Source organism: Pinus tabuliformis, chromosome J, assembly GCF_031772625.1.
Source record: "Pinus tabuliformis cultivar Carrire ecotype Pingquan chromosome J, CPIR1, whole genome shotgun sequence".
NCBI lineage: Eukaryota > Viridiplantae > Streptophyta > Pinopsida > Pinales > Pinaceae > Pinus > Pinus tabuliformis.
The window spans coordinates 1,296,989,190-1,297,002,181 of NC_142295.1; the positions used below are offsets into that span (position 1 = coordinate 1,296,989,190).

Genomic DNA, 12,992 nt, shown 5'->3' on the forward strand with positions numbered 1-12,992 from the left:
AATTAAGCAAATATATATCCATCTTAATTTTTGATATATAATCACAAAGAAGAATAAAAAAAATTATGATGCCCATCTCTTATTGTTTAAAATATTCAAAGTGAAGATGGATTTATTCTAATGTGTGATATATATATATATATATATATAATCTTTGGTAGTTGTCTTTCTAGCAAAAACTCTTCTTCCAATGGTTTATATATCACAAAGTGGGATAGATAAATAAGATTGACATTACAATATCCTCAATATTGGGTTGTAAAAGCATAAACATCATAATGATAAATCAATTTATTTAGCTAACATATATGATGAGATAGATAAATGAGATGAACATTACAATATCTTCAATACTAGGTTGTAAAGGCATAACAACATAATGTTAGATCAATTTATTTAGCATCATAGCTAGAAATAAACACATCAAGGCCTTATATACTTTCAAAATTAGGTATATTGTTCATATTTTGAATAGCGTCACTTTACTATTTTATGAAGTGTGAAAATGAGGGGGATTTAGCTTCACAAAATTAGGTTGGTTCATGCAAATTAGGCTTTAATCTATATAGCAAGAACAATCAGTAGACATATCCACAATTGCACATGTTTGATCTTCCATGCAACTTGTTTACACACAAGAAAACTCATTGCACTTCAAAAATAGTCAAAAGGCCTAGCATCTCAAGGTTATTGAGATATTAGTGTGGTGCTTGACCTGTATATAACCTTTAGTTCATTAATAATCTATTTGATAATTTGAATTGAGCCCTTGTGATAAATGATATTATTCTTCATATAAAGATTTCAAAGTTGAACAACCGTTAAGTCATTGAGATGATGCTTCTTCACCACTGCAAGAAAAATGATTTTAATCAATTTTAATAAAATGCAATATTTTAAAATAAGAATGAAAGAAAGGTCAAAGTACTCACTTGAATGTGAAAATCTGAAGAAAACTTTGAGCAATACACTAAAGATGAATTAGAAAACACATGATTACATGCACTTTTCATGGTTCTAAGATTATCTCAAAATAAAGTGTTAGTAAAGACCATAACATTGACTTGAGATAAACTTTTTGAGACAATTAACACATGCAACTAGTTATTAAATAATTAATATAACCATGATCTTTGATAACCTATTATACTACTTGTAAGTACTTGATAACATATCACTAAATTCAAGCTTAAAACTTTAAAACTTTAAATACTTATTAAATAACAATCCATTAGATTTAACTATACAATTTATAACTTATAGACAAAAGCCACCTTACTATTGTAACACAAAACTATATCACCAAGCCAACTAAGACCAACCCATTCAAAATGAATCTACATGATTTAGTTAATACTATCATATTGACATGCACAAAAACCACCTTAGCACAACGTAAAGACTATACCTCCAAGCCAACTAAGGTTAGCTAATTCAAAATAAAGATATTATATCTATATTATCATAATGATAGGCAACCGACATCCATTAATGTGGTTATATTTGTTTTGGAACACCCATGGCTTCACCCCTAGGTTTCTTGAGTGGTACGCATGCTAGAGCAAAGGAAGACCGAAAAGACAACCATTGAATCCATAATAGAATGGTAAAACATAATTTTATATCGTTTCAACCAAAATTGAATCCATCGAAAGTAGCCGTTGATTGATTTGTGCCAAAAATAAATGTTCGCTATGTAGCGTGTGTGTGGTGGCGAGTAATGCCCGGTCATCGTTGTCATCTTCCAACCAATAAAGATCAAGTATATTATAACGTTTTTATAAATTTAATTTTAATTGTTTTCATGACTTTGTAGGATCTTAATTTTGTCAAGGCCTTCAACCTCATCAATAAACTAAGCAAAGAGATTCACTCTACTATTCCCTAGGTCTTTCTTTTCTCCAAATATAAAATATTCTTTCTTTTCTCCAAATATAAAATATTCTCTAGCCTTTTGAGACAAATGGTTATGATTCTTGGTTCTGGATATTCGATAGAGTAAGAGGCAAAATAAAAATAAAAATAAAAGATCGATGAGTTTTTAAGTGTGGATAAACATATATATATGAATTTTAGATAGAAGTAGGTTTGTTTTTGTTTTTTTAATTGAGGGCTTAAATTGATTCTCAAGAGAATATGCTCAACATATGTTTTTTCTTAATGTTTATCAAGAGTTGTAGTGTATTACAAAGTTTGTTAAGTTGCATTGATTTTTAATAAATTTTAAAAATTAAATTTGTGCCACGTGGCTCCCACCCACCAATTTCCTAGGGATTTGAGGTTATTCCAATTCTAATAAATTCCTCCATGTTGAGATTATTCCAATTCTAATAAGTTGCTCACTATTATTTATAACATTAATTTATATATAAACAAATTTTATTTAGCAAAATGTTCCATTACTTTTAATAAATTCAAAAAATTAGATTCGTGCCAAATGGCTTCCCACCCACCAATTTCCTAGGGATTTGAAATTATTCCAATTTTAATAAGTTCCGCCATGTTGAGATTATTCAAATTCTAATAATTTCCTCATTATTATTTATAACATTCATTTATATATAAGCAAATTTTACTAGCAAAATGGTCCATTACTTTTAATAAATTTTAAAAATTAGATTTGTGCCAAGTGGCTCCCCACCCACGAATTTCCTAGGGATTTGAGATTATTCCAATTCTTATAAGTTCCTTCATGTTGAAATTATTCCAATTCTAATAAGTTCCTCATTATTATTTATAACATTCATTTATATATAAGCAAATTTTATTTAGCAAAATGGTCCATTTTTTTTTTTATACAAATTTCGGTTGCTATATTATGATCTGAAAAGAAAAGAGGCAGTTTGCCATACAAACAATGCTTCCTGAACATCATGGATCCAAGGAATTACAAAAAGGTTCCCTTCCTTGATCCTTGTTCTAATATTCCTGCCTCTAAGGCTTCTTATACTACTGTAAATCCTTACATATTGCAAACACCAAAACTTACAGCTACAAAACATATTTATTCTATCTCTATGTGACTAATCTTCCTAGCTGTGGACTCTTCTGGGTGTGGATCTGGTTCATTCTATTTTGCACTGGAGGTAGAAGGGGCTTCCTTGAACTTTTTGTCCATCATGTACTTGAGAACAGTTATCGATTCTTCAGCGTGGCTGCACCGGTTGGCCAAGTTGCTGAACTGCTCATGTAGAGAATGAACTCTGTGCAGGAACAGATTGATTTCTACCCGATACTTCTCATTGAGAACTCTTTACTGATCTTCGATTCGTGTTTCCAAGCTTCGGACTTGGTCTTCCAATGCACGCTGTTGCGCTCTCAGCTCCTCGAACTGTGCCTGAAGGTCTCTGCAGTGGAAGCAGTCCTCTGAGCGGTCCATTATCACTGAGTTTTTCCTGTCAGTGGTGTCGACCTCTATAACGCAGAACCTCTGAACTCTCTGGCCTCTCCGCTTACAGCAGATTGCAACCTCAACTCTCGCAGGGTTGATACGATGCTGCTGAGCGCTAAGGCATCTACCTTGGGCTGATTGGAGGCAGACGGGAGCGTTAAAAGCATGTTGCCTGTATAACCTCCCTTTCTTAATGTTTTGAGAAGTTCTGCTACCTGGGGTATAAATAGAGTCCATTTGCATGCTGTGCAGGCGGGAAGATGCCCATCCGCGTTTCATGGTAATCCCCGGAATGGTCAAATACAAATCTTTAACCACAAATGGGATTATTCTGCAAGGACGATTTTCTCCTGGATTTCTCTTGATTCCCATGCATTGAAGCGATATCCTGATCTCATTTCTGATCCAAATCTTGCCTATCTTACCTGCTCTGTCGTCGACACTGACTGCTTGACTGATGTCACTGATTCTGTCAACTGAGGTACATCTACTGTTGACTGAATGTTGTAGGTTCATGGTAAGGGTTGAAAAGAGTCAGTATTATTACAGCTCAGGCTGCCTTTGGGACGCTCGCATGCCCTGCTGGCATGCTTATCGGCCTCCTTGTTCAATCCACGTAGGATGTGGTAATACTCGACTTCTTCCATTGAAGCATGAAGGATCTGATTCCGGTGGTTTATCTGCTGAAGGAGGATATTTGGCGTGCTCTGTCTCTGCGCCATTAGCCTGATAATTATTGCAGAGTCCCCAAACACCACTACCTTTCTTATCCCTAACTTTAGCAGCTGTATGAGTCCCTGATACAGTGCTAATCCCTCTGCTCTGTTGTTGGAGATCTCTCCTAGCCCCCATTCGAAGTGAAGTATGCTCTCTCCATTTGCGTTGCAAATTAGACCCCCTGCACCTGCTTGGCCCGGGTTCGATTTAGAAGCACCATCAAAGAACAAATAGAACCTGTTACAATTTCTCAACCAATTCGAAAATTCCTCCTCCTTTAATCTCATTTTCCATGCACTATTCGTTTCTTTCTTTTGTGTCCTTCCTTTGTTTGTTTCATGAGCACTGGCAATGTTCTCAAAAACATAGTTGATCAAATTTCTCTCTTCCATGCTATAATTTGTTGCCTCGATCTTGCCTCTGGTGTGATTTGTGATTGTCTCTAACGCTAACATTTTAGCCTTGTGGCACATTATCCTGGTGTTGCAGCCTTTCTCCTGGAAGACCTTTCCATTTCTTGCCTACCATATGTGCCATAAAAGGGTTAGAGGAATGGTGTTCCATACCCTTTTGCGCCAATTTACTCCTTTTCTCTTTCCATGGACAATTCTTCCTCCATTTGTGGATCGTTTCTGCAATAGTTGCCTGAGGCTCCCAGGGAGCTTCCCCTATTGAGGCCATCTTCCTCCAACATTCACCAGCCACTAGACATTCTATAAACAGGTGCTAGATTGTTTCCTCTGATCGACAGCAGTTTGGGCATCTGGATGGCCCCATTATGCCTCTTTTCTTTAGATTTTCCGATGTTAGCATTTTTCCTTCAGGAGAAGCCAAATGAAAAACTTGACTTTGGGGGGTGCTTCTGCTCTCCATACCAGTTTCCATTGGTTCCATATTTCCTGTTGGAGGATGCTATCACAAAGAAATTGATGTCCAGCTTTAACCGTGTATTGAGTTCCAGTTGGGTCCCAGCGATATCCATCATGTTTGCCTTCTTGGAGCGGGGCTTTGCTGTGAAGGAGATTTTTTAGGGCAGTGAGGCTAGTGTCAAGCTCCCTGGGGTGGTCCGGGAATTTCCAACCTGTCCATGCTTGAGAGTGACTGTCCCATTGAGATATTTGAGCCCAGTGCATTATCCCTTTGCCATTGAGCCAGTTTATGGCAGGGATTGCCTCCGTCTTTGTTCCAATGGGTTGCTGTCCTAAAATTCTATCTGTGGAGAAGTTGATGCTGCTCCCCCCTCCTGGGACCTTTGAGATATTCTGAGACATAAAGGTAATGGCCTTCTTGCAGAGTTGCCAAATTTTTGTACTATCTCTGTTAGGAATATTAGTCTCCAGGAGTTGCTGCCTTGTGCAGCTCAGATATTTTGCTTCTAAAATCTTCTTCCACCACGCTATAGGCCCTGTGATCATCCTCCATACTATTTTAGCTCCAAGTGCTAAGTTTAGCAATTTTGGTGATCTGATGCCTAGTCCTCCTTTTTCCTGAGATTGGATTATGTTCTTCCAGCTTACAAGATTAAATTTTTTCTTATCCGTTTTCCCTCCTTGCCAAAGAAAATGCCTGAGGGCTCTCTCCATTTTCTGATGAAATACAACAGGAGCTTGATATAAGGAAAAACGATATATGGGAAGAGAAGCTATACCTGATTTTAGAAGAACTAGTCGTCCTGCTGGATTCAGCCACATGGTGCCCCATTGCTGAACTTTTCTCTTTATTTTATCAAGGATTTCGTTCCAGGTATCATCTTTCAGCGGTCCCATACTTACTGGCATCCCTAAATAGGAGAAATGACTCCAGACTAGTTTGCAGGAGACTCCAAATATACTTGCAATGTTATGGATGGTATGGTTTGGTGTATTCCAACCATATATACAACTTTTTACCTGATTGACCTTCCCACCTGAGTAATCCATGAATTGATCCAAAACCTTCTTAAAGCGCCTTGCTATAGTGGTGGAAGCTCCTCCTAATAAGAGAGTGTCATCTGCAAATTGAGAATGATTGATGTTCTTTGTTCCTTGCTCAATCTTGATGCCAGTGATTAGGCCTATTCTCCGGTTGTAATCCAAGGTTTGACTGAATGTTTCAACCATAAGGATGAACAAGTAAGGAGATAGGGGGCAGCCTTGTCTGAGGCCACGAGAAGATTGGAAGGCAGCACACAGTCTCCCATTAATCAAAGGGGAGATCCAGGGATCCGTTATATAAGCTTTGATCATTGTGATGAAGGAGGGATCAAACCCCATTTTATGAAGAACAGCAAACAGGAAGGAATGCCTTACCCTATCAAAAGCATTGGCAAGATCCAGCTTCAGGACAAAACCTTTCTCTTTTCTGCTTAAGCTTGAGTGGATGGCCTCTTGCACAAGGAGGATAGAGTCAATGATGTGCCTATTAGGGAGAAAGCCCCCTTGATTTTCAGAGATCAGGAACGAGAGGTGTGGTTTGAGCCTGGATGCTAGAATTTTTGAGATTATTTTATATGCTGAGTTGCATAAAGATATTGGTCGAAATCTTGAGAAAGTGGAAGGTCGGTTCTCTTTTGGAATTAAGCCCAGATAGGTGGAGTTGGTAAATCCACCCATTTTGCCTTTTTTTAAAACCCAACGAATCATCTTTAAGAGATCTTTTTTAATCATATGCCAATATTCTCTGTAAAAGCTAATGGAAAATCCATCAGGTCCTGGAGCTTTATCTGGGTGTAAACTCCAAATTGCTGCTTGGATTTCTTCTTCTTCTACTTCTTTTCTGAGACTGCCGTTCATTTCTTGTGTGACTCCTTTAGACAGATGTTGTAGCATACTGGAATAATCCTCCTCAGCTTTATCCTCAGTCAGAAGATTATTAAAGTGCTTGGTAGCTGCTTCCTTTATAGAGTCCTGAGTATTGTGACGGTTCCCTTCATTATCCATTATTGTGCTCACTGTATTTCTGACCTTTCGAACCGTGGCCTGCTTGTGGAAATAAGAAGTGTTTTTGTCTCCCTCCTGCAACCAGAGTTGCCTTGATTTCAGTCTCCATTTTGCTTCTTCATCCCTAATAGTTTGACTCAGCTGTGAGTATAATCTAGTTTCTTGCTCTTTAGCTTGCTGAGTTAGCCCAAGAACTTCGATTCTTTGCTGCACTTCCTCTAGTTCTTGCTTAATTTTCTTTTTATTCATCTCAGGCTCTTGATAATTGTTCTTTGCCCAATTCTTTAAACCCTGTCTTACTCTCTTCAATTTTGTCTCCCAAATAAAAGTTGGCGAACCTTCTACATGTTGAACCCAAGCCTGTCGCACCACATCTTTTGCTGCTGAGGAACGATTCCAAATGGAGCAGTATTTGAAGGGTATGGGTCCTAGCTGACATTGGCTATGAAGAGTAAGCGTTATTGGGTAGTGATCAGATGCAGAGACATTGAGAATGTTTGAGTGGCCTGTAGAGAAGGTGGACAGATATGCTACACTGATAAGGAACCTATCAAGTCGTTCCATGATATTGCCGACACCAATTCCTCTGTTACTCTAGGTGTACCTACGGTTTTTGGGTCTGACATCAACAAGGTCGTGCTCTTGCATGATGGCCTCAAGTCGACTTCTGAATGGATCAGGGGTGAAATTTCCTCCTCTTTTTTCGTTAGCGTGCATCACCAGATTTAAATCTCCTGCTATAATGAGATTATTGTTCTGCTCTTCTTCTATACTTGCTTCCAATGTGTTCCAACACATTTCTTTCTCTCTGTACTGATTCGGAGCATATATGTTGTAAACTGTTACCTTTGAGCTACCTGTTTTGCTTTCTAATTTGACTCGAATCCAGTTCTGGTGTACGCTGGTGGAGTCACAGATCCATTTATTGCTATTCCACATAGTTAATATACCACCTGAGGCTCCTCTTGCTTCGCTTGCACATCCATTGAAATGCTTTTGCTGGCTTATTACTCTACTCATTTCTGATTGATCTTGCTTTGTTTCTTGAATAAGGACAATTTCAGGGTTTTCACTGTGGATTAAGTCCTTGAGGGCAACTAACTTGGAGGGGTGCCCTAAGCCCCTACTATTCCAAGATAGTATTTTCATCATGATTTACTGGTTACATGGAGAGGTGCTCGCCTCTCATTTCCTTTGTTACTATTTTCTTTTTCCAGGTGTCCAAGAATGAAGGAATCTATTGGAGTTTGGGTGCCCAGGGCTATGTCTTTCTGAGCACTTTCATCCCTCTGTTGCTTGGCCGATTTCCTGCCAGGCCCTGACTTTTTAGGGACATCACTGGATGCTCCATGATCCTTTGAAGAGCTCCTGGTAATCCTTGAAGAGGGGGGATCAGGGGAGGGCTGGATAATGAGGGGAGGAGAAAGATGGATAGGGGGATCTGTGGAGGGGAAATCAGGTCCAGATTCTGCCTCTGAGAGGGTTGCGAAGGGATTAGAGGATGGAGGGAGAGGAGGGTCGGGAATCAGAGGTGGGGAGGAAGGTTGCTGAAGGGGAGGTTGCTGAGAGGAGGAAGGATGCTGATGGGAAGGATGCTGATGGGGAGGATGCTGCTGGGAAGAACCAGGGGCGTCAGGATCCATAGTTTTGGGGGGAGGAGATGCTTTTTTCCTTTTTACAGTTTCCCATTGCCCATCCTGCTCATCAGATTCTACGTTAATTATTTTAGTGCATCTATTTGCAAAGTGTCCATATTCATGGCATACCTTGCATTTGAAGGGTATCTGCTCGTAATCCAACTGCTGAATATGGCACCAATCATCAACTTTCAGTTTGATCGCTTCCGGCAGTCCTCGACCCAGATCGACTTCAACACAAATCCGCGCACACGCCTGCATGTTGTCTTTAGGTTCACTGCGATCTATATATTTCCCAACCGCATTTCCTATTGCTTTGACCGAGTCATCCCCCCAGCAGTGAAGGGGAAGATGCGGCAGTCTAACCCAAACTGGAACCGCATTTGGTATATCGAGTTCTGGATCAAAATCCGGGGTCCATTTATTGAGGTAGAGACCCCTGGAGTCCATAAAGTAAGGCCCATTTCTGAATATTAGATCTTTGTCCTCTTTGGTTTCAAAATGAAAAGTAAAATATCCTCTGCCACAAAATCTGATGGATATTTTACTCTGGATCTTGTCCGACCAGTTTCTCTCAACCCATCTTTGCACTGTTCTGGGTGATGGCCACAGTGCTGTAAATTGCCCGATTAACCCTTTTTCCGCTAGGGAAATGGCTGCCATGCGTGGAATGGTAGGAGGCAGTTGAACTTCCTGTAATACATCAAGCTTCTTCACAAACTTTGTTGCTGTTGGTCGAGGTCTTTGCGGAGGGAGAGACTTTACCAGATTGGAGAAGGCTCTTTGCAGCTCTGGATCCCCACCGGGTGGATCCGGAGGATCCATAATGAAGTTCGTTTAGGCGTCCCAGGCCAAGGCTCGATCGCGGGTTGCTCGCTAATAGCAAAATGGTCCATTACTCTTAATAAATTTTAAAAATTAGATTCATGCCAAGTAGGTCCCCATCCACCAATTTCCTATGGACTTGAGATTATTCCAATTCTAATAAGTTCCTCCATGTTGAGATTATTCCAATTCTAATAAGTTCCTCAATATTTTTTATAATATTCATTTATATATAAAAACATTTTATTCAGCAAAATGATTCATTTCTTTTAATAAATTTAAAAAATTAGATTGGTGCCACATGGCTCCCCACCCACCAATTTCCTAGGGATTTGAGATTATTCCAATTCTGATAAGTTCCTCCATGTTGAGATTATTCCAATTCTAATAAGTTCCTCAATATTATTTATAACATTCATTTATATATAAACGAATTTTATTTAGCAAAATGGTCCATTACTTATAATAAATTTTAAAAAATTAGATTCGTGCCACACGGCTTCCCACCCACCAATTTCCTAGGGATTTGAGATTATTCCAATTCTAATAAGTTCCTCTATGATAAATTCCTCATTATTATTTATAATATTCATTTATATATAAGAAAATATATAACAAAGTAGTTTCCTACGTCTTCACTATGGCACAAATAAATTCTATCCATTCTGGCGTTAAGATGTGCCTCAACGTGTTCGAAGATCATATTGTCTACTCCAATCTTCTTCTCACGCTAGAAGAATGTGGGCTACAAGTTGTAAGGGCTACATCTTCTTCAATTAATAACAAAGTTTTCCATACCATACATAACAAAGTATTTTCCTATAATTGTGGCAATAACTTACTTCCCTGCCTACTTTACTAGTATCTGAACATACATATATTTGTACGCTGCCAGAGGTGTCTTATAGTGGCAAATTTAACATGGAAAACCTATATGAGAAGTTTGGGCATTTGATATTGGATCACGAGGTCGACTTACGGGACCTTGACTGTTGAGAGGAATATGTGTTGCCGCACAAATGAGGAGTATAAGGTTTGACCATCTTATGCTACGAATATCCACAAGATTAGTTATGTGTCCGCTATAAATTTAGTAACTGAGTGTGGTTTAGATGTTACTGATTTGAAGAAGTTTTCTATGGAAGATTGCTTTACTTTTCAAATACAAACGTATAAAAGTAGCTCAACTATGAATTTGGTATGTCCTAGGTTTTCAATGTAGGATTAGTGTAGAATTAGTTAAAGTAGCATGAATGAATTTGTGCTCTAAAATTAATTAGCAATCATTCAATAACAAAATTTCAAATTGCAAGTCGATCTTATTAGTTTTTTTTCTTTAAAGATCAGTATTGATCTATTTTAATCACAAATCTATGAAGTGCTTAGAGTGATATAATTTCTTCTTGTGTAATTTTTTTTTTTTTTAAATGCAAAATTTTTGAAAAAAAATGTTTGCATCTCAAAGATAAAATTCACAAAAAAATATACCCCAAATACAAAATAATAACATTACTTGAAACGCTTAAAAATGTTTTAATCATGAAAATTTATTTCTTTTCATTATACATATTAGCTGACACTGAAATATTTTACTTAATATGCCATTGAAATATTTTAGTTTATATTCCTTAGGTTTATAATATTTATCCATTGGGTTTAATATTATTCCATTCGGTTTATAGTCCCTTGGGTTTAATATTATTCCCTTCGGTTTATAGTCCCTTGGGTTTATAATATTTATCTTAGGGTTTATATACCTTGTGTTTATAATATTAATCCCTTGAGTTTAATATTAATCCCTTGTTTTTATATTATGAATCTGTTGGGTTTTTAATCCCTTAGGCTTTTAGTATTAATCCCTTGGGTTTACAATATCAATCCCTTTAGGGTTTATATACCTTGCATTTATAATATTAATCCCTTTGGTTTAATAATATTCCCTTGGGTTTATAATACCTTTGGTTTCAATCATTGTCAAACATGTTCAACAACCATGGTCACATTGCGACAAAGACTATCTCTTAGTCCAACGTCACATTGTCACAATGATGGTGATCCATGGTCAACCATGGTCCAACGTCGCAATGTGACACAGATTGTCTCAATATGGAGATAAACCATGGTCAACGATGGTCAGCCATTGTCCAAGGTCTCACTGTGATAAACATTGCCTGAATATGAACATCAATCATGGTCAACCATATTCCAACGTCGCATTGTGACAAATATTTATCTTAGGGTTTATATTCCTTGGGTTTAATATTATTCCCTTGGGTTTATAATATTTATCTTAGTGTTTATATGCCTTGGATTTATAATATTAATCCCTTGGGTTTAATATTATTCCCTTGGGTTTATATTATCAATCCATTGAGTTTTTAATCCCTTTAGGGTTTGTATAAATTGCATTTATAATATTAACCTCTTGGGCTTAATATTATTCCCTTGGGTTTATAATACCTTTGGGTTTTAGAATTAATCCCTTGGTTCTATTATTCCCTTCGGTTTATAATATCAATCTCTTGGGTTTATTTGATTCATATTCCTAGGGTATAATATTATTCATAGGGTTTATAATATTAATCCTAGGGTTTAATATAAATCGCTTAGGTTTACAATCATGGTCATCCATGGTCAACAATATTCCAATGTCATAATGTGCCAAAGATTGTCCCAATATGAAAATCAACCATGGTCAACCATGTTCCAACATAATAGTGTGACAAACATCATCTTAGTATGAAAACCAATGATTGGTCAAGCATGTTTATTTTAGGGGTTATAATATTTATCCTAGGGTTTTATATCTTGGGTTTATAATATTTAACCCTTGGGTTTAATATTATTCTCTTGCAACGAGCCACTATAGATATTGGAGACATAGAGAGGTAGGGTCTGAAATTTACAACTATATCAAGAGTGAAATCAATAGATGGTTTGCAGATTTCACTGCCTTTTATTTCAAACATTATGCAAAAATTGATGTAGGAGCATCCAGCTCAACATTATCAATGCATTTTAGTAGACATAGGGGGTTTTATGTTTCAAGGAAGTTGGTTTCCCAAGTATTGGATTTATGTAATTATTCAATGTTTTGAGTGATTTTAATGAGAATAGATATTAATTGAATACTGTGAAGCTTTATTGTAAATGTTCTCAAATGTAGGAGAACATGAGAGATTTAGGATAGTTGAGAATTGATTGTAAATCCTAGATTAGGAGTTAATTCATGATTTTGTGGATTTGAGAGAATCCTTAGGGATGAGAAAGGGATTTTATGATTTTGTTGAGGGATTTAGGGATCTAAACCAGAAAGTGGTTTTAGAACCCCATTGTATAAATGTAAGCCTAAAAGGAATGAACAGGAGTTAGAGAGGTTAAATAGAAAAATAGATAACAGATTGGAGTATTGTAAGCTTACGTGCAGATTAGAAAATAGAGGCCACTGATATTGAACATCAGGCCAGAGAGACATAGATCTCAGTTTGTAATCCATTGTTGTAA

At 37.2% G+C, this 12,992-nt stretch overlaps 1 protein-coding gene across 1 annotated transcript; it reads right to left on the reverse strand.

The window, feature by feature from the left end:
• Positions 1–3,903: 3,903 nt before the first annotated feature.
• LOC149232042 (uncharacterized) lies at positions 3,904–7,590 on the reverse strand. Its single transcript, XM_089381812.1, has 2 exons — positions 5,998–7,590; positions 3,904–4,629 (listed from the first exon to the last, which is right to left on the reverse strand). The coding sequence occupies exons 1-2, from the start codon at positions 7,588–7,590 to the stop codon at positions 3,904–3,906; spliced, it is 2,319 nt and encodes a 772-aa protein (XP_089237938.1).
• Between the last annotated feature and the right edge of the window lie 5,402 nt (positions 7,591–12,992).

Bases quoted from the DNA above. Each gene is read 5' to 3' on its own strand.
- LOC149232042 (XM_089381812.1), bottom strand. From the start codon at position 7,590: ATGGAACGACTTGATAGGTTCCTTATCAGTGTAGCATATCTGTCCACC. The intron at 4,630-5,997 runs GTAAAAAGTTGT...CACATATGGTAG, and splicing joins CAGGTGGGAAGGTCAATCAG to GCAAGAAATGGAAAGGTCTT.